This window comes from Dermatophagoides pteronyssinus, unplaced genomic scaffold, assembly GCF_027571235.1.
Source record: "Dermatophagoides pteronyssinus isolate colony J.1.1.1.1 unplaced genomic scaffold, Derpt_VIB-CSIC_2022.12 sq0001, whole genome shotgun sequence".
NCBI lineage: Eukaryota > Metazoa > Arthropoda > Arachnida > Sarcoptiformes > Pyroglyphidae > Dermatophagoides > Dermatophagoides pteronyssinus.
The window spans coordinates 4,266,054-4,289,667 of record NW_027461525.1 but is presented as its reverse complement, the minus strand read 5'-3'; the positions used below and the strand labels follow the sequence as shown (position 1 = coordinate 4,289,667).

At 27.2% G+C, this 23,614-nt stretch overlaps 1 protein-coding gene across 1 annotated transcript in view; it reads left to right on the top strand.

Annotated features, from left to right (window-relative positions):
- The first annotated feature begins 137 nt into the window (after positions 1-137).
- The window catches only part of Fhos (Formin homology 2 domain containing), a 34,002-nt gene continuing 10,525 nt past the window's right edge, over positions 138-23,614 (top strand). Inside the window, exons 1-3 of the mRNA XM_027338725.2 lie at positions 138-2,768; positions 2,922-3,182; positions 20,276-20,403. Coding sequence (XP_027194526.2) covers positions 153-2,768; positions 2,922-3,182; positions 20,276-20,403 — 3,005 coding nt within the window. The 5' untranslated portion in view covers positions 138-152. The remainder of the gene's footprint in view (positions 2,769-2,921; positions 3,183-20,275; positions 20,404-23,614) is intronic.

Below are 23,614 nucleotides of genomic sequence, written 5' to 3'. Positions count from 1 at the left end.
TCCGAAATTCATGAATTTTGAAATTATTTTACTTATAACTACTGTCGATAGATGGCCCAACATTATAATTAATTACTTATTGCATTTTGTTTTGAATTAGGCCGGTATTCATTTTCTGTTTATTTCCTGAAATATAAAAAAAACAATCGAAAATGTCATTGAATAAAGCACGTTTGGATCTTTATACTAATAAACATAAAATAAAATCAAAAACAAACCAATCATCTAATGTAACAAATCAATGTAATGATTCGAAAAATTCATTGTTATCATCTGTAAAACATATAACCGGAAATAAACCAAATATGAACACAACTTGTTCTGGAACAAAAATTCAGATTCATAATCCAATTCATTATCCATCAACTTCAGCATCATCGTTGACAAATACTTTTGGCAATAGTTATCGTCCACATCTATCAACATCTGGTTCAAATAACTCGAGTTCAACTTATAATGGCGTCACAAATAAACCAAGTCGTTTTGTACGACATTCTGGACCTGGCCGTTCAATTCGAACTCAATCATTGTTATCTGCAGCAAAAGCTTCCAAACCTTTGTTAGTTCCATCAACAACAAAATCAATTGTAGGGAAAATATCAAAAACTAGTAGCTATGAAATAAATGAATCACCAGATGATAGTGAACAGTATCATATGGAAATGATTTCTCGTAACACATCGCCAACGCGGCCATCATCATCAGAAATTAATAACACCGACGCAAAGAATAATGGTGACAATATCATCATGGAAAAAGACGACAACAGCAATCCTGATGATGGAAGAGGCTCCGATCATAACGATGAACAAAAAGTTCATCAGAGTCGATGTTCTATTTGTAGTATCGAACGAATCTTTGTGAATCGACCTAAAAAATGTATTTTTGGCATTCAAAAATGTCATCAAGCAACACAGGCAACACTGATGAATAGTAATGATGAAGATTCAGATACAAATTCTTTGAATGAACTGTCGTCTTCATCATGTTCATCAACATCAACAACATCATCTTATTCAAAAGCAAAATATGACAATACAGACGGAATTTGTTCCAGGCCAACTGGCATTAGTCAACAGAAAGAATATTCTTGTTTCTCATCACCATCTTCATCATCATCATCGTCTTTGTTAATTAATACGATCAACAAAAACAACAACAACAACAACAACAACCGTTATTCTCATGTGATGTGCAATACGATCAGAACGACAAATCGTTTTGCATCAGCACCTGTAATAGCACGATCATCGTTGAACAGGAATAATACAAGCCAATATAGGACATCATCATCTTTGTTGATGAATGAGAGAAAAAAACCCAATTCAAATGATTTTAAAAATGGACAATTAATGCCAAATGGTAATGTACAAGATTTCGATAAATCATTATCGACATCGATTCTCATCAATCATCGATCTGTTTCTCCACATTTAATTGTTGCCAAGAAAAGTTGTCAAAACATTAATCAGGAATCATCATCGTCAACTTTCAATAATGATATTCAGCCGATTAGTTCGTCGATCAATGAATCGTATGATGATGATGATGATAGTTCAGAACTAAATAGTTTTAGTTCGAATGATAGTGTTGTGAATTCAACAAAAAACTGTGTAATTTCAACCAGTGATTATAATGATGATGATGATAATAGTGAGATTATACAACAACCACAACAACAACAACAAATTCCTTTATCATCGTCAACTATTTCAACTATCCAATCACAACATTCAGGAAGCTATGAAAATATAAATTTGTTGACCATTATTAAATTAGATAATAATGCATTGGAACGAAGTGCATCGGCTGAACCATTGTCCTCCTGTTTAAGAAATTTAATCAACAATTCAAAGGATAAAACTCGTTCATCATCATCAACATCATCAACATCGGCATCGTCTTCATCATCAGCAACAACATTCGTGTCCTCAATGTCAACAACAGACAAAGATTATGATGTAGCCGACCGAATGAATATGAATAAAACTAACTTAACTACAATAACAACAACAAATGATAATAGTGAAAACGAAGAAGACACGTATGAAGATGCAGAGGAAAATTATGAGCATGATGATGATGATGATGAATGTAACAATACGTTCACAATACGTTTGTCAAGTGCCCAATCCAATCGTACAGTGATTAGTTGTGATTCTTTCATTGATGATAATGATGATGATGATGATGATGATCAAGTTGTATACAATTTGAATGAAAAAAAACAAAACATAAACAATGTTGACCACGAAGATGATGATGAACAAAAAAATGATGAAATTGAAATTGAAAATGCTATTACTTGTATTCAAAATGAAGTGACCAGTTTAAAAGAGAGTACAAGCCATTCATTGATACATCAATCAAGTAATAGTTATACAAGTAGTAATACAAGTAGTTCAAGTCAAGATTCAATCAATTCTTTAGGTAATTCAACAATGGTCAATGATGGTGAAACAATGATGAATAACAGTAGTAGCGATGAGAATGATTTGAATGTACTAGAAAAACAATGTCAGCAAGAATTGAGTGATTTTATCAGCAAATGTAAAGACATTGATGAAATGATCGGGCCAATTACACCGACAAGCCCAAACTATTTTCAAGCATTACGTAAATTTAAATTTGAAAATGTTCGTGAAAAATTTGAAAATCAACAACAACAACAAGAGAATAACAGTAGTAACAATATTGGTAACAAAACGGTTTCGATTGATGCATCACATGTCCGTGTACATTGTCCAAACAAGCCTATGCATTCGACTGTAAGTAATAAAATTGATGATAAAGAACATTCCAATCTATTTTAATTTTGATTATGATGAATTTATTCATTCATTTTTTTTCTTTCTTACCCTTAATTGATTTTCTATTCTTAAATCATCTTCATCATCATCATGATTGTTTCATTTTAATAGGTTGAATTTCTTACTGAAGAAATCGATTCGTCGGCTGTACGAATTCGTGAAAACAAAGCATTATCAGGTCATTTGTTCAAAGTGTCTGATGATGTTGAAAAGAATTATATGAAAAAACAGGAAACAACAGCAACAATGTCGGTCAATCATCAACATAGTCATAATAATGTTGATAATATCAATGATTCTATCGAAAGATTCTATTCATCTTCAATCAATGGAAATCATCATCATCAACAGCAATCATCTTCATTATCAACGGTAAGTAGATGATAAACATAATCATTTTTTCCCTTTTATTCATTTGTCTAAAATTGGGTAAATTCATTCATTTTTTTTGTTTGTCAATTGATGCATTAATTATTTTGATTTTTTTCCCATATCATTTTTTTTCATTTGATCAATCAATGATAATGATGATTATTATATTGCCTGATAACATACAAATAAAAATGGCAAATAAATTCAAATATTTTGATGCAGAAAAAAAGTGGAATAAATGAATGAATGAATGAATGAAAGTATTGATTGACCTATCATCATCGAATGATGACAATAATTAACTCCGTTTGTTTGGGCCGATCATCATTATCATCATCAATTGTATTTGTATCATGAGGAGAGCAAAAAAAAATTTGACCATCCATTGACCTATGAATGAAAATTTAAATGGTCATTTAGTTTTTTTAGTTTTTTTCTTTTTATTCATTCCATTATCTTTTTAGACTCTATTAATACTGATCATAATCAAAAGAAATTTTGATGATCAATAAAATTTTGAAATTTTTTGTTTTGTTTTGTTCCAAATTTTCGAAGAATTGAAATATTTTTAGGCATTTTTCGTTTTTTTCCACAAAGTTTCCTATTTTCATCCATGTGCGTTTTTATACCTTATTATACAGACATTATAATCTATTTATTCTTTCAAACTTGTTTGCACATCTTTCCAAAATCATCTATTTATCTATAATCTGATAAATTTTTTCCAAATAATAAAAAAAAGAATCATTGCTTTATCGGCTAGACAACATAACGCTTCGGAATCGTGAAAATCTACGATATTTTTTTCCAACCTCCCCATCTCTCTCTCTCTCTCGATACTAATCAGAGAAATCGATTTTTTTTCTTTTTGATCCGAAAAGTCATAACTTACACATAACCCAAATAAAATAAATAAAGAGAAAGTTACTATTTTCACTCTCACTATTAAACTAAGTCTTGTCTATCAATCAATTGCTTTTGTAAATGATGATGATGATGTGGTGAACAATTTGGCTCCATCATCCGTCATTTAGGCGACCCTTGATCTTGATGTTCTAGATTTTCTTCTTCTTAAACATTGTTATCAACAAAATATAGACAGAAGCAACAATACAGGTATGATGAAAAATTTGGGACACGATGATGATGATGAAGCATTTAAGACCTTGATTTCAACCTGGATTTATTTGTTAACACACACACAAAAATACACGCACCTGTTTGGGATATTCTCTTTTAGATTCCCTGCTGTAAAAAAATGAATAAAAAAAGAAAAAGAAAATCTAATAAATAAATCCTAAATGGTGATGATTTAGATTTTAAACCAAAGAAAGATTTGCATTCATTTCTTTTTATCTTATTTTAGTTTTTTTTACTACCCCCTACATTCAGGTAATTATATTGCATAATAAGGTTGGACTTAAAAAATAAATAATTTCTGTTTATATAGATAGATAGAGAGAGATATCTTTGTCTGTTTCTATGTGTGCGTATTTACATTATTCATATGTGATGATAACAAAAAAAAAATCATTTTTAAATTCATTACGTAATCTTTCTTTTTCATTACATTTTTCAAAACAATTTATTAGGGATAAATTTTTCATTTTATTTTGTCCGTACAAAACAAAACAAAACAACAACAAAAATTCTTACTTTTTTATGGATGTTAAGTTTTTTTTTCTTCAACAAACAACAAAAACAAAAAATCTACTACATTCTTGTTTCATCATTATGAAAAAAGCCACCACCATCACCACTATCATCATCATATTGCGGATCTAATTAATTTTTTTTTAGTATCCGAACAAACCAAATCGGACAAGCGAGAAAAAAAAATCAATTCTTTGACTGACCGATATGAACTTGATTAAACTCCTGTTGTACCTACCAACAACTACTTATTTACTTGTCATTTTTTTTCATTGACTTTTTTTTCTTCATGGTCAGTATACAGACCATTCTTTTATTAAACACACAAACAAAACAAAAAACATACTGAATCACCTTTGACCGATGCTACCATTATTCAAACGAACATTCCACCATTCAAAAGCACCACCATCAACCACCACCACCACATTATACAAGTGTTAAAGATAAGAGATACAACAACAAAACAAGAATTAGAATCAAGTTCTTAAAGTATAAAACATTAAATTTATAGCAATGGTAGTAATATTTTATCATCACATAAGAATGATGATGGCATGCTATACATTTTGTTCATTTACTTTAGTTTTTTATTTCATTTCTTTTGTTCAATTCTACCGCCTACCGAGTGAGTGAATGAATGAATGAAATAAGTTTGAGACAATCGCTAGTGTTCGAATTTGCTATTTTCAAAAAAAAAAAAAAAATTTATTATCATTTTGATGTCGGTTTGATATTTGGCGTTGTTGTTCTTGTTGGGTGAATGTTAGTTTGACTGAATGGTTGTTCATTTCATTCATTATCATCCAAAGAACAAAAAGAAAAATCCATTGTTATTATTGTCGGTGATGATGGAGTACATTTGATTTTCTTTTTTTTTCTTGATTACAAAATTCTTGTAACGTGTGTGTGTATGTGTGATACATGTAAGAAATCAAAGTTTCATCTTTCATTATTCATTATGATGATGATTATGATGATAGTGTTGGTGGTGGTAGTACACAAAAAAGATGTACTTAGTTGTTGGCATTTTTCTTGGTCTTTGTGTTCACGTGTAGATTATATATCCGGTCTTTATTACGATCATGATATGTGAAATAAAATTGAACAAATAAAACGAGGGGAAAAAAAAGTAAAATTGGTACACCCTATATGTGTTATTCGGTGTGTATTTAAAATATTTAAAATAACTTAAATTAATGAATGAAATGTACATGTGTGGCTGGTAGATTGAAATCAAAAAGAAGAAATTTTTTTTACCATTCTTAGTTGATTTATTATTATGATTTTTATGGCAATTTCATAGTCATCATAAATGGTTTTGTCATTTTAAATTTTTTCTTTTCATCATAAATTTCTTCAATTTTTAAAAGAGAACAGGAAAATAACCTTTAAGGTGATTAGGATGTTAATTATCTTTATTCATTCATTCATTCATCGTAGTTTTTTTTTTGTTTGTTCACTACATTCTCAAGAAAATGAATTATAAAACGAATTTAAATTTTTCAATTCTCATTGTCGGTCATTCTGTAAGGAATTCTCCCTTGTTTAAATCTGTTGATGACAAAATTTTCTCCTGATTATTATTTTTATTGTTTTTTTCTTTTTCCTGAAGGGAATATTTTTATCTGAATGAATACCTGAATGAATAAACATCATTCATCAAAAATTTTAAAATAAAGTAGTCGATACACATGTTGAACACTGTTTTGATTCAATCAAAATTTTATTCAAATGAAAACAAAAATACTTTTCTGAAAATCATTTTAATAACATTAACTGACATCACTATTCATCGATTTTGTTTCGATCATTTTATCATTCTAATTATCGAAAAAGGCTAACAAAACAAAAACAAAAAAATTGTATCGGTCATGGCTATTATGATGATGATTATATGATAACGATAATGATGATGATGATAGTTGATCGTTAATAATAATAATAATAATAATATATTATCGGGTTACGTAGTAAGAACTTCTTGCCATTGTATTCTTTGTTATTGTTGTTTTTGTTGTTGTTGAAAAAAATTTCATCCGATTTATTTCAATTCTACTTTCCTTAAAGCGAACAACAACAACAAAAACTTTTTATTCGTATAAACTTTATTTACAAAATATTATCAAGGATGTTTTCATTTGAAATCAGACGAAATTTTGTTTGTATTCGAAAAAAATTGGGGGGAAAAAAATACTTACTTATCGAATCTTTATAATGAAGATCAGAGAAATTGTTTTCTCAATGTTTTTTGAGAGATAGAGAGTAAGTAATGGAATTGAATACGAAAAAAAGTGCAATTTTTCCTCATTTTTTCAAAGATTATACACAATACGAAGATTATCAACGATTTATATTTCTCTTTATATTTTGGTGAAAACGAATCCGTTCGATTTTCAATGAAATGATTCTATTGTCTCTTTCACTATCTCATTCTCTTTCTCTCATTAATGTATGATTTTTAAACAAGCTTGATGATAATAAAAAAAATTGATGATGATTATCACCTCATACAATGATTTTCGCGGTAATTGATGTCGATTAGTGTCGATCATCTTTCAGTGTGTTGTTGTTGTTCTCATATCATTTATATATGCTGAAATTAGTTTATTTTTCTCTTTTTGTAATTGTTGATTTGTAATGAAAGCGAATAGAATGATGAAACAACAACAAACAACAAGCCCATAACCGAAAAAAAATCTCCCATTGTTTTTCAACACATAAAATTTCCAATTTAAAATGTATCGATTAATTTGTCGATTCGAAGGAAAACAAAAAAAAACAACAACAACAACATTATTGACCTGATCAACAGGTTGTACATCAATTTAATCATTCAATCAATGATTAATAATAATGGCATTGATAATCATTATTATTATTATTATTGGTTATATTTAAATTTGATAGGTGTTTTGTTCTAGATTTTTCATTTTTGGAAAATTTGTTGTTTTTTTTTAAGTTGTCCAACAAAAATCTAATCATCATCATTTTGGATTATATAACATACGATTAATGAAAATTTCAAAAAATAAAACACATTATGATAATATATGGGAAAATGCTATTTTGAAATTTTCAGTTTTTTTTTCATTCATTCATTCACTTTTTTTATATTGTCATTTTTTTCAGTCAAACAATGATTAAATTTTTTTTTCTGAAATAAAAATAATGATGAGGATACGAAAAACAAAACTGAAAGACATTACATTTCATTTCATTTTTTCCTTTTTGGTCAAAGATTGTTGTTATTATCGTCGTCGTCGTCCACAACCAGAAGTGAAAATAAACATGTCAATTAACAGCGACAACAACAACAACAATTGACCAGAGTTAATTTTTTAATTTTCATTTTTGTTTCAACAACAAATTTGGATATATTTTTTTCCTTGTTTTTTCATTTTAATTGTTGAAAGTTGTTGATTAACTGTGTGTTTGACAAATATTTTTAATTGTAAATATAAATTATAATCATCATTATTATGATGATTATGATAATGGTAATAATCAAAAGAAAAATTATGAGAATAGGAAGGTAGCCAAACAAGAAAAAAATCGTTAAACACCTATTATTGAGATTTTGAAAAAAACCAAATTTTATATGAACAAGGAAATTATACGTTATTAACACGTGTTGTGTCGATACGTATTGTTTTTATTTTCTGGACAATAAATTTTTCCATAGCCACTAATGATGATGATAATAATAATAATAATTTCCGTTGTCCACTTTTGTTATTTCGGTTCTATTTTTAGAGAGAAAAAAATGACAACAAAAAAAATTTCCTTGTTAATTAATAGTTCATTGTAATGTTTTTTTTTCTTCTTAAAATGATAATTTTGATGACCATAATAATGATACTGATGTTTTCAATGAATTCTGATAACAAAAAAAAATTAACATCCAAAATGAATGTGAAATTTAGAAAAATGAAAACATTATCATAAGTATATATGTCCGGCTTAGATGTCATCATCATCATCATAATAATAATCGACCTGAACCAAATTTGAAAATTTTCCCATTGAAATCAAATGATGATTGCAAAGTACCCGGTTTATTTTTCTATATCATTATTGTTTTTGGTGAAACATACATATACACATATAATAATGATAATGATAATGATGACAATTTCCTAGATCAGTATGATGATATTTTATCATCATCATCATCATCAGATAATAACCCGAAATAAAATCGTGGATAGACATACAAAGACAGCGCCCTGAAATTTAGATTATTCAACTTTGTTTGAATTTTTTTGTTTTGTTTTTGCTTTTCTTCTGCTGTTTCATCAAATCTTGTCTTGCCTATTTTTTTGTTGTTGTTGTTGTTGGTCCCCCTTTCAAATTTAATGTTTTATTTCATTTCATTTGTTTGTTTGTTTTATCCATTATTGTCCACGAATATGTTATTCACGATGTTTACAGAAAAACAACAAAAATAATATACAGATATAAAGCCTGTGAGAAAATGGTAGAGAAACATACCTGTGTAGTAGATAAGTTTCATTTCCCATTTTTGTTTTCAGTTATCTCAATTAACAATGTTTAGTTTAGTTTTTTTTCATAAATATTGTAAGTAATTTTTCATTTTCTCGGGTTGTTTATGATTTTAGATTTGAATGAATTAAAACAAATGTTAATGATGATAATGATAATGATGGAAAATGTGATTTAAAATCTATAACCGGTCATAACATTTATTAAATTAAATCAAACAAGTTTGATTTTTTTTTCTTGGTTCCTATCATATCAAAAACAACAACAACAACAACAACAACATTAACTGATTGATGGATATTGTTGATGGTTAATATGGACAAATAGCACCTAAGTATATTTGTTTTGTTTCAAACACACACACTCTATTTTGGCTATAATTAATTCATCACTTTTTTAATCGATCGATAACAACAAAGTAGACAGCCAAAACAACAAAATTTCCATCTCTCCATTCTTGATCTCTCACTGTTCGTGTTTTCGAATATTTTTGCTTGATGAAACATTGAATGTTATTTTGTTCAATAAAAATATTTTTGATGATAAAGGAATAATAATCATCATCAACGCTTATCCAACTAATCAATTGAAATAATTTCTGACAATCAACAGCTATCAATATTTTATGTGTGAAAACAAAAAACGAAAAATTTACAAGTCAATCAATCAGTCTGTATTTTTTGTTGAAAAATATAAATATTAGAAAAAAGGCAAACAGATAGTTTGATGTTTTGGATGTTTCTATGGTTTATATTATTATTATTATTATTATGGATATGGATTGAATTTTTCGCCGTCAAACATGATTGATTGATCGATTGATTGTTTTTTTTTCAACACTAAACACCGATTAACTTATCAACACACACACTAAACGCAATTGAAAACAGAAAAAAACAAAATATTTATCAATTTAAATTTGAACATTTTGTTTCATTTCGATTTGTATTTTCAAAAAAAGTATCGTTTTTTTCAAATGTATCGTTTTTGAGCAACTGGCAATGTATGAAAAAAAATGGAATTTCAATTCATTCGATAATTATAGATAGAATCAATAATGATTTTTAAAAATTCTAATTATTATCAACATCAAACAGAAAAAAACTAAAGAAATAAAATACACAATTGTATGGAATGTGTTTTTTCCATAGAAAAACATAAAATTCTCTTCTGTTTCACATTTTCGATCATTTTATGAATAAAAAAAAATTTTACATTATTTTTCATCATCATCGTTGTCGTTATATAAAAGAAAAGAGAATTTTCTCTTTTTGCTCTCAAAAAAAAATTCTCTCTATCACATCTACATACACACGCCAGTATAGAAGAACAAGAGCAACAAGAAAGCAGCAGCAAGCAAATGTAATAAATGAAAAGAAGAAGAAGAAAAAAAATCCCGAAAAATATATTTTTGTTTTCGAAAGATATCGTCTGTTGATGTTGTTGTACATTTACACATACATTCAGCAATCAGTTTCATGGCATAATCCTAGCCGTATGCATATACCGATATGATCAACTCTGGAATAACGTCACAAAGTTGTCCGTCATTTTTGTTTGTTTGTCGACATTTTTCTATTTTTCTATGTGTTGATTTGATACTATTTTGTTTGAAGATAGTGTAATTGATTGTTGTCGTTTTGAATCGAAATCAGATCTTTTAAACGTTTGATATCAACAAAACCAATGATTTCATTCATTCAGTTTTTATCGAAATAAGTTTGTATCAACGATCATCATAATTTTTACTTAATTATCATTCACACATGGTTTTGGTTGTATTCTGTTTTTGATTGTGCTTTTCTGATAATCAGAAGCAGGTAAATAAAAGAATTCTCTTTCTCTCTCCTTGGTGATTCTCCATGACAACTGACTGATTTATTTTTTTCTAAATACAAGAATTTCATTCATTCATTTTAATTGTTTGTTTGTTTTCATATTGTTCTGTTATTTTCATATATGTAAAATTTTAATTTGTAAATGATTCATTGATTGTGTTGATTCAGTGCAATATTCATTCATTCTTTAAAAAAGGATGTCATCATTCTCATTCGTTATAGAATCGTATTTTTTCAATTAAATTTGTTAATGTTTCACTTCAAACTCTATCTCTCTCTTCTTCTTCGTCTAATAGTTATGGTTGAATGGATGGAATGTTAATCATTTAATAAATTTCAATTTACTCTTTTTTTCACTCATCTCATTATATAATTGGAATAAAAATCCATAATTCAAACCATTGAATTTCGTAAAAACGTTGATAAAACGTCATCATCATCAATCGAATTTTAATCGACGTTTTTCAAACGAAAATTCAATCAAATCAAAAGTGTGTTTGTGTTTAACAACAACAAAAAAAAATTCTAATTATATGAATGTGAATGTACATGAATATTTTGATATTTTTGGATTGCTTTGTCGTCCATTGTGGTTGACTATTTGCAATCGGTTTTTTTTAATATTACAAATGTAAATGTTTGGTTAATGATAATGACGATAATGGAATCCAGTCAGGATCCCAACAATGCTATCGGTATTGCTACCGAAATGTCATTGATGGCCATGTCAACATCAACGACAAAAATGACAACAACATCAACAACCGCAACATCAACACCAACAACATTAACATGTAAAGTGCAATACATGAATGACATTGACCCGTTTAGTGCTTGTACCAAATTTCCTGAGCCAACTAGGCCGCCATTATTTACATTCAATGTTAATCAACCATTGATTAAACAGATTGCTGCTGTACATCGTTTATTAAATGCTCCACATAGGGTATGTGTCATTATCATCATCATTATTATTATCCAATATTTATGTTTAATAAATAATCATCATTATCCTATTGATGATATTTATTACAAACTTATTTTATGAATGAAATGTTGAACTATAGTGAAGCAAAAAAAAATCATCCTATCTTCTTCTTCATCATATCCATTTATCATTTTTTTCAATTAAAAAAAAAGAAGAAGAAAATATCTCTTGTAATTAATGATCATAATGTTTTTATTATACCATAACACCAATCACAAGGTGTTGTTTGTGTATCCGAAAAAAAATTCTTTATACAAAATTTTTTCATATTCATTATAATCAATAATTTTAACCTATAGGTAAACTAACTGACTGACCGACTAACATTGACCTTGTTTTTTTTTCTTTTTCATTTAAACACATACACTCCGTACACACTCTGAACACAATCGCACCTCTGGGTCATCATTATCATCATCATCATAATTGTTGGTGTATTTTTTTTTCATTAGAAACATGTAACAGAATAACTCATCATCATCATTGGTTTAATGTTTTTGTTTGGTTTTGGTTTGTAGCCTTTATTTTTCTGTTCGAAAGAAAAAAGAAAAAAAGATTCTCCATTTCATAGAAAAACAATATAATAATGATAATAGATAATGTGTGTATATAGATAAAATAATGATGGTTATCATGATGATGATGATGATCATAATCAACAACAACATGAACAACCAGCGAAAAAAAAACAAAAACGAAAAAAATAATAATAATTCACTCTTAACTTCATTGTTTATATGATGATGATGGTGGTGGTAAAATAAATATATCGCTATGAAAAGTGTATCCAAAAAAAAATTATTATATTTTTTAGGTGCGTTTATACAATAATAATTGTAAACTTTTGTTGCCAATCTTGATCTTATTTCATTGATGATGATGATGATCATCATCATACTGACCGAGTTGGGTCGAATCAATTCATTTTTTTTCCTGAATTCAGTTCTTCATTATCGTCTTTGTGTTGTAATGAAGGGAATGAATGAAAATGTAAGTCAAGTACATCACACACACACACACACACAAAATCAAATAATAAGTAGAGAAGAAAAAAAATTAATAGCGATCATCATAATAATCAGATAATAGATGGTCAAAGTTTCTATCGGTTTAAAACAACAACAACGAAAAGAGAATGTTCAATTATTATTACTATCATTATCATTATCATAACTTGCCAAAAAAAAAAAAACGAAAAGAGAAATATTCCGCTTGATCAGGTTCTTTGATTGTCTATGTGTTTGTGTGTTTGAATATGTGTGTATATCACTCTATCTTTTTTATAGTTTTTTTTCCTTACAAGTCTTACCTGGTTACATCCATTAACCTCCTGATTGGTATAACGGTTTACCATCACCATCATCATCAGGCTTCATCACATTGGCGTCATTAAGCTCATCTTTGATATTTTCTTTCATCATCATCATCATCTTCGATGATGTTTATTTGTATATTACATGTTCTTTAGACTAAGTCTAAGCTTATTGAATAGTTTGAATCAAGGAGAATCAAATCTCACCTCATCCATATTTATAAGGATGTATGTACTTCCTGACTAACTCTCTTTCTCTCTCTCTCTTTCCCTGTACATATGTACACCTTCAAAATTTAAAGATTTTAGGTTGATGTGTTTTTCTTTTTACCTATGATTTAGGCATATATACTTTTGAAAAAAAAATTTGTCTTACTTTTTAACCTGGCCTTTCATCATCATCAATTTTATTATTATTTATTTATTTATTTCAAAGCCACCAGGTTAAAAGGCCAACAAAAGAAAAATGAAATGGAGATATAAATTCAGGTGAAATGAATTTATGATTGTTTTTCCTTTTTGTTTCTTGTTTTCATGATAACTAATAAAATAAGAGTTATAGAAAGATTCATAGGAAAGATGTTTAGTAATTCGAATAAAAGTGGAATAATTGATAATTGATAATTTGAACTATTTGTTGATCCATTCAATCAATCAATTCAATCTTGATAAATGAAATTTTGATTAGACTTTGTTGACATTGACTTGATAGTAATTTCGTCAATAATGATCCTATTAAATTTACGGTAATGATGATGATTATGAAGTTTTTCATCATGATATTTTTTTCCAGTTAAATTTTGGCTTTATATCATTTTTCCACAAAAAATAAAATAAATAAATTCACTTGATTACATTTTTATTATTGTCGTCAGATGTTATGACTTGATGTTTTCTTTAACTTTATGCTGCTGTTCGTAGAAAGAAAAAAAATGAAAATTTTCCAGTCATAACAACATTTGATACAATCACAACAAAAACATCATTCATTAATCTTGTGTGTGTACGTTTCATTTCCGAATTGGTGATCATATTTTTATTTACCGAATTTTTTTTTACGTCAATTCAATTTACTGAATTATTGACTGATTGGATGTTACGGTATCAGAATGTACGTATGTTTTTTTTGTTCATTCTGTGTATGTTTAAATGTTGCTTATTTTTTTGAGTTGATTCAACAGCCCAGCAACAACAACAACAACTACAAAATGAAATGATTTATTCATATGTTTACCGGGAGAGAAAGAGAGAATTCGGGAGAAAAAAAATGGATGATGAAAAAAAACTTGCTCAATTCTCGAAAACTGGTTTTAACATTTATTTTATTTTATTTTATTTGTTTGTTTGTTGATGAAAAAAAAACAAAAATCTAAATAAAATAAAAATACATTGCCAATAGGTTAATTTATCAATTTAGCATTTTGCTTCTAATATTTATTATAATCCTTCCTTATAATAAAAATACAAACAATATGCTAAAAAAGAAATTGTGTGAAATACGAAAATGTTGGTAATAAGAAGAAGAGGAAGAAAGAAAGAAAAAAACAAAATCAAGATCAAGTATAAACACATCAATTTATAGTTGTTTTTGGTTTTAATTTTCCGATTTCATCGAAATGAAAATAGCTCGGCTAAATGATGATAGTGTAGTTTATCATTTAAGAGAAAATGTCAAACAAATTTTAAATTTTTTCTTCATATTTTAAATTTTCAATTTTGATTGATCAAATCAAAATTGAAATTATTACTACTAACCTATTTTTCGTTAAATGTTTGTGTGTGGCCTGAATTCTCGAATAATTCTTTTAAGAATTCAAGTTTAATTTCTATTATTCCAATTACATCATCTTTTATTGATACAGATTTTTAACATTTAAAAATATTTTAGGATAATGATGATGACTAACTACTGTTTAACTTGTGATGAATGTCAACAAAATATAATAATAACCAAAATTGACAATCTTTTTTGGATTTCGAAATATTACAAACACACTATTTTTTTGCTTGTTATAACAAGTCCTACATACGCAAATCATTCTTGTTTAATTTTTTTTCGCTTGTTGTTGTTGTTGTCGTCGTTAATGATGATTTCTATTATATCATGTTTGTTTTTCTTTCTTTTTTTTATGATCAACATTATCATTAAACATTATAATATGGATATGGGCTCCACAAAAAAAAGTATATTTCCTTTTTAAATAGCAACCAAATTTGAAAATATCTACATAAACATCATATATATTGTTATTATTATTATTTATTGACATTAATTTATGACGTCTATTTGGAATAAAATAGGTAAATTGTATCGATTGATTGACAATTGACTATTTTTGATTTGTTTTGTTCTTAATGATTAGCGGAGGGAAAAAAAAGAGTATTGCATCTGAAAAAAAATTCAAGAATTTTTTTCCCTTTTTTCTATTGTCATTTGTTTGATAAATTGAAAAGAAAAATCGGAATGGAATGGAAAATTTATGCTATGCTATTTTGACAGTGTCAATTAACGAACGAATTTGAAACGAATTGTGAACGCTTCGATGCATAATAAATGATTCATTATCACATTTTTTTTGTTTTGTTTTGTTTTACCAATAACAATAATTGAATCAAATTTCACCAAATATAATGTCATTGTTAGTTAATTGTTTAATTGCTAATGAATTTCATATTTTTACCTCATCAATTGATCACATGTATCCGTACATATATATGCGATCTGTATATAGACATCATTCAATACCAAAACGGTGAATCGTCAAACTTTTTTTCTTTTCCCCTCTATGTTTGATTTCATTGATTAAAACAAAACAAAAACAGGAAAAAAATGATTCGTGACTCATTCATTTTTGTTTTTTGTTTGAATGACTTTGACTTACAGCAACAGGTGAATTATATGTGTGTGTGTATGTTTCGCATATGGATGAATGAATGAATGAATGAATTTTTTTCTTTGCCATGAATAACGCATCGGTAACAATATGTAATGTGATGTGTGATTCGATAGGTAGACAAACAAGCAAATTGGAAAAAAATACTATTTGAACATCTGTATATTTTTTTTATATATGTCGATGTTCGATTAAAAAAGATAAATCTTTTTTTTTATTTTGTTTAATAAATACATTTTGATAAGTGCAAATCACACACTGGCATTGTATCGATAACTTTTGTTGATTGTTTTTTGTTTCTGTTGTTGTTGTTGTTGTTGTTGGAAACTAATAATCATATCAATTAACACATTGAACATCTGTTCTATTTACACAAATTTTTTTTTTTGTGTTGTGTGTCTAGGATTCCGTGTGTAGATGATCATTGATTTGATTTGAATTCAATTAATTATTTATAATCAAATAATCTTTTCTTTTTTTTATGATTTTGGTTGTGTGTTTTTGTTCAATGAAATTTTTCGTTTTGTTTTGTTTAATTTTAAATTAAACATTTATATAATAATTATGTTCCTGTGTCTTGTTTATTCAAATTGTTTAAATATTTTCTTTGATTCTAATCAGATAATGGATGGATTTTTATTTTTTATTTCATTTGAATAAAATATCATCTTTGTTTGGATTAGTCTTTTTTTTACAAATAAAATAATGGAGAAGATATTCATCGACACGATTAATATCTAGCTTGGTTAGATGTTTTTATTTTATTTTGTTTTTTTTTCGCATTACGAATCTTTTACTACAATCATAATATTATTATTATTATCATCATCATTAAATAATACAATTTACATACATTTAAATAGTAGTAAAGAATTGATGTTTAAGCTGATAATGGACAATATTTTGTTTGTTTATTTACACCATATGCAAACCATAGATCTTTTTCCTGATTTTCCGAAAGAATGATGATGATGATGATAATAGTGATACGCCAACGATGTTATATGAGATGGACAAAAAGGATTTGTTCATCCAATGATTTTTATTTATAAACTGGAGAAAAAAACAACAAACAAACAAATCTATGCATACAAAATGACATTAAATCATTTTCCCAAAAATGATAAGGATAAAAATTCCGTTATTTTTTTGTGTGTTTGATGCATATAATTTGATCTTAAATGTTTTTATAATGAAAATCGATTTTGATTTTGCTAAAAATTTCGTAGATATGTAGGTGAATAGGAAGAAGCCATTCCTGAATAATGTCACCTTAATTTATTGTGTGTGTCGGTTGTTGATTTTCTAATATCGTTTAATTAATAGTACTTCTTGTAATGTGTTTACCTGTGTGTATGTGTGTGTTGGCGTTTTCCCTTATGAAATTTCCAGATACAAATTAAATGTCATATCAATGAATGAATGTCAATGTCAATGAATGTTTCATGAATGTTACTACCCATCATTGCTTCTTCTCTCTTATAGTATTCTGTCTATTTTGGATTATGTTCCTATGTTGATATTGATAACTCGTTTCATTAGCCATCATCTTCAATCTTCAATTTCATACCCCTCAATGTTTTTTTTTCTCTCCAAAAAAATATCATCAATGTTACCATCAATTTTTTGGTGCTATTTTCTCATCATAGACTTTTGAGTGTAGGAAGTAGAAATTCTTCAACAACAACAGCAACAACATTGGTCAATGCAAGAGAGAGAAAGACCATTAGATGTCCTTAATAAAAAAATAAAAAAATAAATTTTACCAAAATATACAAATGACTTGTTGGTGATCTAGACTAGAACCGACAGACCGTTTTTTTTTCTGTTTGTTGAATTGATCGTCGTCGTTGTATATCCTCTGGCTATCTTGGTATTTTTTTTCTTTTTTACCGTTGTATTAAGTCAATCGTTGGTTAGTTGGTTGGTCAGCCGATTTGACTGTCTCATTATTATGCCATATTTCTTCATAGATCATCATCTTGTATATTTATCATAATCATTCAACAAAAAAAAACATTACTTAACTGAATTTTTAATATTCGGCCTGGATTTTTCATTTTATAAAAAGGATATTTAGTGTATTGTTTTTCAACTATCCACCACTAATTTGATTGTCATGATTAGCTTGATTTGTTTGTACCATTTTATCTATCGGTACCAAAAAAAAAGAATAACTATGATTATTATGATGAAAACTTAAAAAAAAGTGAACGAAATTTGAAATTTTTCAAAAAAAAATGAATAAATATAAATGACATATAAAAAAGACCCTTCAGTTGTCTATATGGTTAGGATAGATGATAGTTAGTTATCCACTAAATCTAACTCTAAATTCCAAATCAGTTATGTAAAATGGATAAGTGGGTAAACGAAAAACAAAAAACAAAATTCAAACTTTGAATAATGACATTGATTTTCAACTCTAATTAACATCACGCTTTTTTCAAAACATTCGACGAAAAAAAAATGCGGGAAAATAAAAAAAAAACAGTTTTTCATTCAACAATCTTGCTTCGGTCAGATTCGTATAATAAACAATATTTTGGTTGGCCATCATCATCATGATTTCGGAATTCACATTTTTTTATTTTATTTATTTGTTTTTTCTTTTGAATAAATTTGTTTTATCGGTCATGTTTGTTGATTTGTTGGTTGGTTGTGCTTGTTTTTTTTTCTGTGCTGTCCAAATGGAAAAAAAAGAAGATCATGGTCAATAACAAAAATATTTTTGAATGTGATTTTATTCACCAGATTTGACCAGATTTGTTTGTTTATCCTTAGTTAAAAATTTTTTTAAAAAAATTATGTGTTCCATGTGTATAAAGTGATTTTGGTGGAATCAAACAAACAAACAAACAAAAAAAATGTGGTCTTTTGTATTGCTGGACACACAAAATGAAGAATTTGATTATAAATGATTGGTGGTGGTTGATCGAATGGCGACAATAAAATACGGATCTATTTTTTTTCAATAATTTGTGCGTATGCATTTATCCTTCCTCATCGTAATTGTTAAAGATGTTCAAATCAAATCCAATCACAATCATTAAGAGGGAAAGAAAAACATAGAAATTTATTGCAAAACTAGATGATTATATCGGATTTTTTTTTCCTTCCTCTCTGCGATCAGATCAGATCGGATGAGGTCAAAGGCAAACGATTCGATTCGTTTCGAATGTTGTTAATATATAATCCAATCTTTGAGAATAGATAATCAGCTTGAGTAGTGGTGTGTATGTGATGAATATTATTTATTTTTCTTTATCTAATATATAAAACACAGGCAGCCGAAACCGTATTTTTGTTTGTGACAAACATCCTTTACGCAAAAAAAAACGATAAGATGTGTTGATTTGATTTAGCCTTTGATCTTTTCTTTCTTTCTTTTTTTTTTGGTACAGCCTGATACAAAAGATTGCCTAATAAATTCATGTTAGTTTTAACTTATAATATTAAAAAAAAATCCTTTTGAAGTTGGAAAAAAATTACTTGTTGTCGCTTTCACCTAATTTATACGATTTTTTTCACATGTCAGGTTAGGGTAGTTTGTTTAAAATGATGGGAAAAATAGAACTTTTAAAGATGAAGAACAAAAAAAAAAAAAAAAAAATGATGATAATAATAATTTTGATGATGATCACAGAAAGCGAAACGAAAATATCCAAGTAAACCGGTTCATTGGGTTTTTTTTTGTTGTTTTGTTTTTGATTCTCAAGATACTCAAAATTTTCAATTAACTTGGTTTCATTGAATTTTTTAACCGAACTTTTTTTTCTCGTACAAATTAGATTTTTTTCGAATATTTTTTTTTCAATTTAATTCAATTGTTGTTTTTTCAAAATTTAATTTTAAATTTTTTTTGTTTCTTTTATTTCTCCTCAAAAAAAATCTATATCTAGCTCGAAGATTGTACATTTCAATTATATAAATACAATATCGAAACAAATGAATGTGAATATGGAAATTATATCGATCTGGAGATGAATATTGATGAACAAAATGAAGAATTTGATGGCTTTTTATCAAGGTAAGAAATTTTGATTCAATTTGATTTGATTTTTTTTTTTGCATTGATTTGATCTTTCTACTCATTGTTGTAAAAAAATTTGATCTTTTAGATGATCGAAGACATAATTTTTTTTAAAAAAAAAGATTGATCGAGCTTGAATGATTTTCTCTCTGCATGAATTGTACAAAAAAAAAAAAAAAAATACATCATTATATGTGTCATATTCCTGGACTTTATCGTCATATCATCTTATAATATGACGTGTGCGTCCAGTTATATATTCAATTTTGACAATTCGTTTGCGCTTATCAGGTTTCGATCCGTTTTTTGATTATAGAAAATTTTCTTCCCTTTTTTTATACGTTTGAATCTCTACCTGGTTTGTGTGTGTGTTTGCTTCTTCACGCTTCACTGTCAGTTTTCGTTCTGAATTGAATTTTTTTTTTTTTTTGAAATTCCAAAAATATTTTTTTTTCATTCATTATTATACAAAATGTAATAACTGGGGAAAAAATCAAGAAAGATTTTTTTTCATTTTATTTCAATCACATTGTCTTGTTGTTATTGTATTTTTGAATTCATTTTTAGAAGAAAAAAAAACATTTCCCTTTTTCCCCTTTCTGCTTCTTTTCTTCTTTTTTTTTCATACCATGAAAATATGTTCATTGAACATAAATATAATTGAAAATCATTCCAAGTTTTTTCATGATAGTAATCTGATCGAAATGATGATGATGATGATAATCTTATAAGGTGATTTTTTTCTGATCATTCGAAAAAAAATGATTGAATCATATCATTTTCGAATCGATTATTCACTATTTAATATCTAATGAGGTTAGATTATTATTTTTTCTTTCTTGATGATATCTTTGAAATTTAAATTTCAAACAAACAAAATTCAACCTTAAAACTACTTGTATAATAATAATAATAATATATTTAGAAATAGAGTAACCTTGATCAAAAATTCATAAAGTTTTTTCTTTCTTCAAAAAAAACATTATGATAGATGAAAAAAAATGTAAAATGATCATCTTTCTTGATGATTATGAAGATGATGATGATTATAGTTATAACCAATTGATGGGTGAATGATCAGTATAAATAGAAAGTCTATATACTAACCATATATATGTGAAAATATATTTTTTTCACAATCAAAGTTATTGTTATCACTCCTAGATAAAATTCCAAACATACATACACACAAACACTAAGTTGATTATTCGAATAGTTCACCCTTTTTTTTTCTTTTGCTTACAAACATAACTCTCTGGGGAGCGAAAAAAAATAACATTGCGCCCATGACCACAATGATGATTATCATCATCAATAATCAAATAGATTATGATGGCCAGGAAAAAACTCTATATATATTTAAAAAAGTCATTTATTTTCTATTCGAATAAATGGTATCATCATCATCATAAACATTACATTGTATTGTATAATCTAGGATAAATATTAAAATTACGACACACAAATATATTGAAAATGTTTTAATGTTTGTTTGGTACAGTTTTGTTATTTTTTTCAGAAAAAAAATAGTGATATATGATTTTCATGAACACAAATATGATGATCATTTGTGAATCACCACATTTTTTTTCCTAATCATCATTTTATGATCATTAATTTCCTAACGAATTATCATTGTAACGGTTTTTTCTCTATCATTTTATTTCATTTGAAATCCTGATGCTAATATTATGATTATCGATAAGTTTGCTAACAAACAAACAAACAAACGAACAAGAAAAAAAAACGTGACAGAATGACCATTATATTAATATATAAATTGTAAATAATAATGTTTATTCGGAAGAAAACAAATCTGTATAACATTCTCTCACACATTATACCTGACTGACTGGAGAAACGATTTAATCATATTATTGGGTCAATTTTTCATCGCCAATAACAACAACAACAACAACATTTGAACACCATTCTAAATAAAAAAAATCCATGCTCTGTCCAAATGTATTTGCATATACTTTTTCAAAACGATGTTTTAATTCATAAGAGTTTTTTTTATTTGTTGCTCATTTTGTTGTATTCAACTTTTTACATTTTTGTTTGTTGTTGTTATTTTTCAATATTTTAATAGATTTTAATTATTCACATTAAAAATTCTTTTATTTCGACTGTATTGATCTTGTTTTGGCTTGTTTGTCATTTGACAAAACAAAACGAATGAAAGGGATAAATTGTCGAAAAAAAAACACAGCATGGATGCCAAACAAACAAAAAAAATGCTAATCCATTTTATTGGGATTTTTTCCCCTCTAATAATTTCATCCATTGGAATATTGAAAAAAAAACAACAACAGCAAATGTCAAGTGATCAATATAAATTTTACCTTGATCGTATAGATGATGATATTTATCATGCCCTTTTAAACGATGATGATAATTATGAATGATGATGAAGGTGTTCAAGGTGCCAATAATATATTTGAAAAAAAACCTTTTGGCGGACAGCTGAATGAATGAATGAAACGAACATACGTACATATTTAAGATGTGAGAAAAAAGGAAAAAAAATATCAGATACACTCGAAATACTTCATTGTATCAATCAATATATTGTTATGGATTGTTTTATTTTATCATGAATGGATGATTATCATCATCATCATCATCATTTTTTCCACACTTTTTCTTTTTATTTGGCCATACTTGAAAATTAACAATTCCCTATAACGATGGCCATCAAATAATTGATCCATATTTTTTTTTTTGATTGTTCCATATATTTTTTTTGACCACAAACGATCATTGTTTTTTTTATATCGTCCATTTACTTGATCATCATCAACACCGTGATGATGCAAACAAATCATTATCTCGATCATCACTTATATCTACATAAATTCATAGATCATTGGAAGAAAAATAAACTCATCACATTCATCTGTGTTCGGTGACGTTTGCTTGGCTAACGTTCATGAACTTGAACATTTTCCCTTACGTTTTTTTTCATTTCATTTCCTATCTGTAACAATGTTTAATGGTATTGCTATTGTTTTCGGTTGCTATTGGGTCATGTGAAATTATATCGGTAGATGATAATGATGATAGGATAGGATTTTATTGAAATTTGTTTTCTTTTGATTTGGCATCATTTATATGTGTGATCATAGTTTTTGATATGGATCAAAAATTTTTATGATGTTTCTTTTTTTTCATTGAAACCGGAACACACTAATCATAATCATTGGAA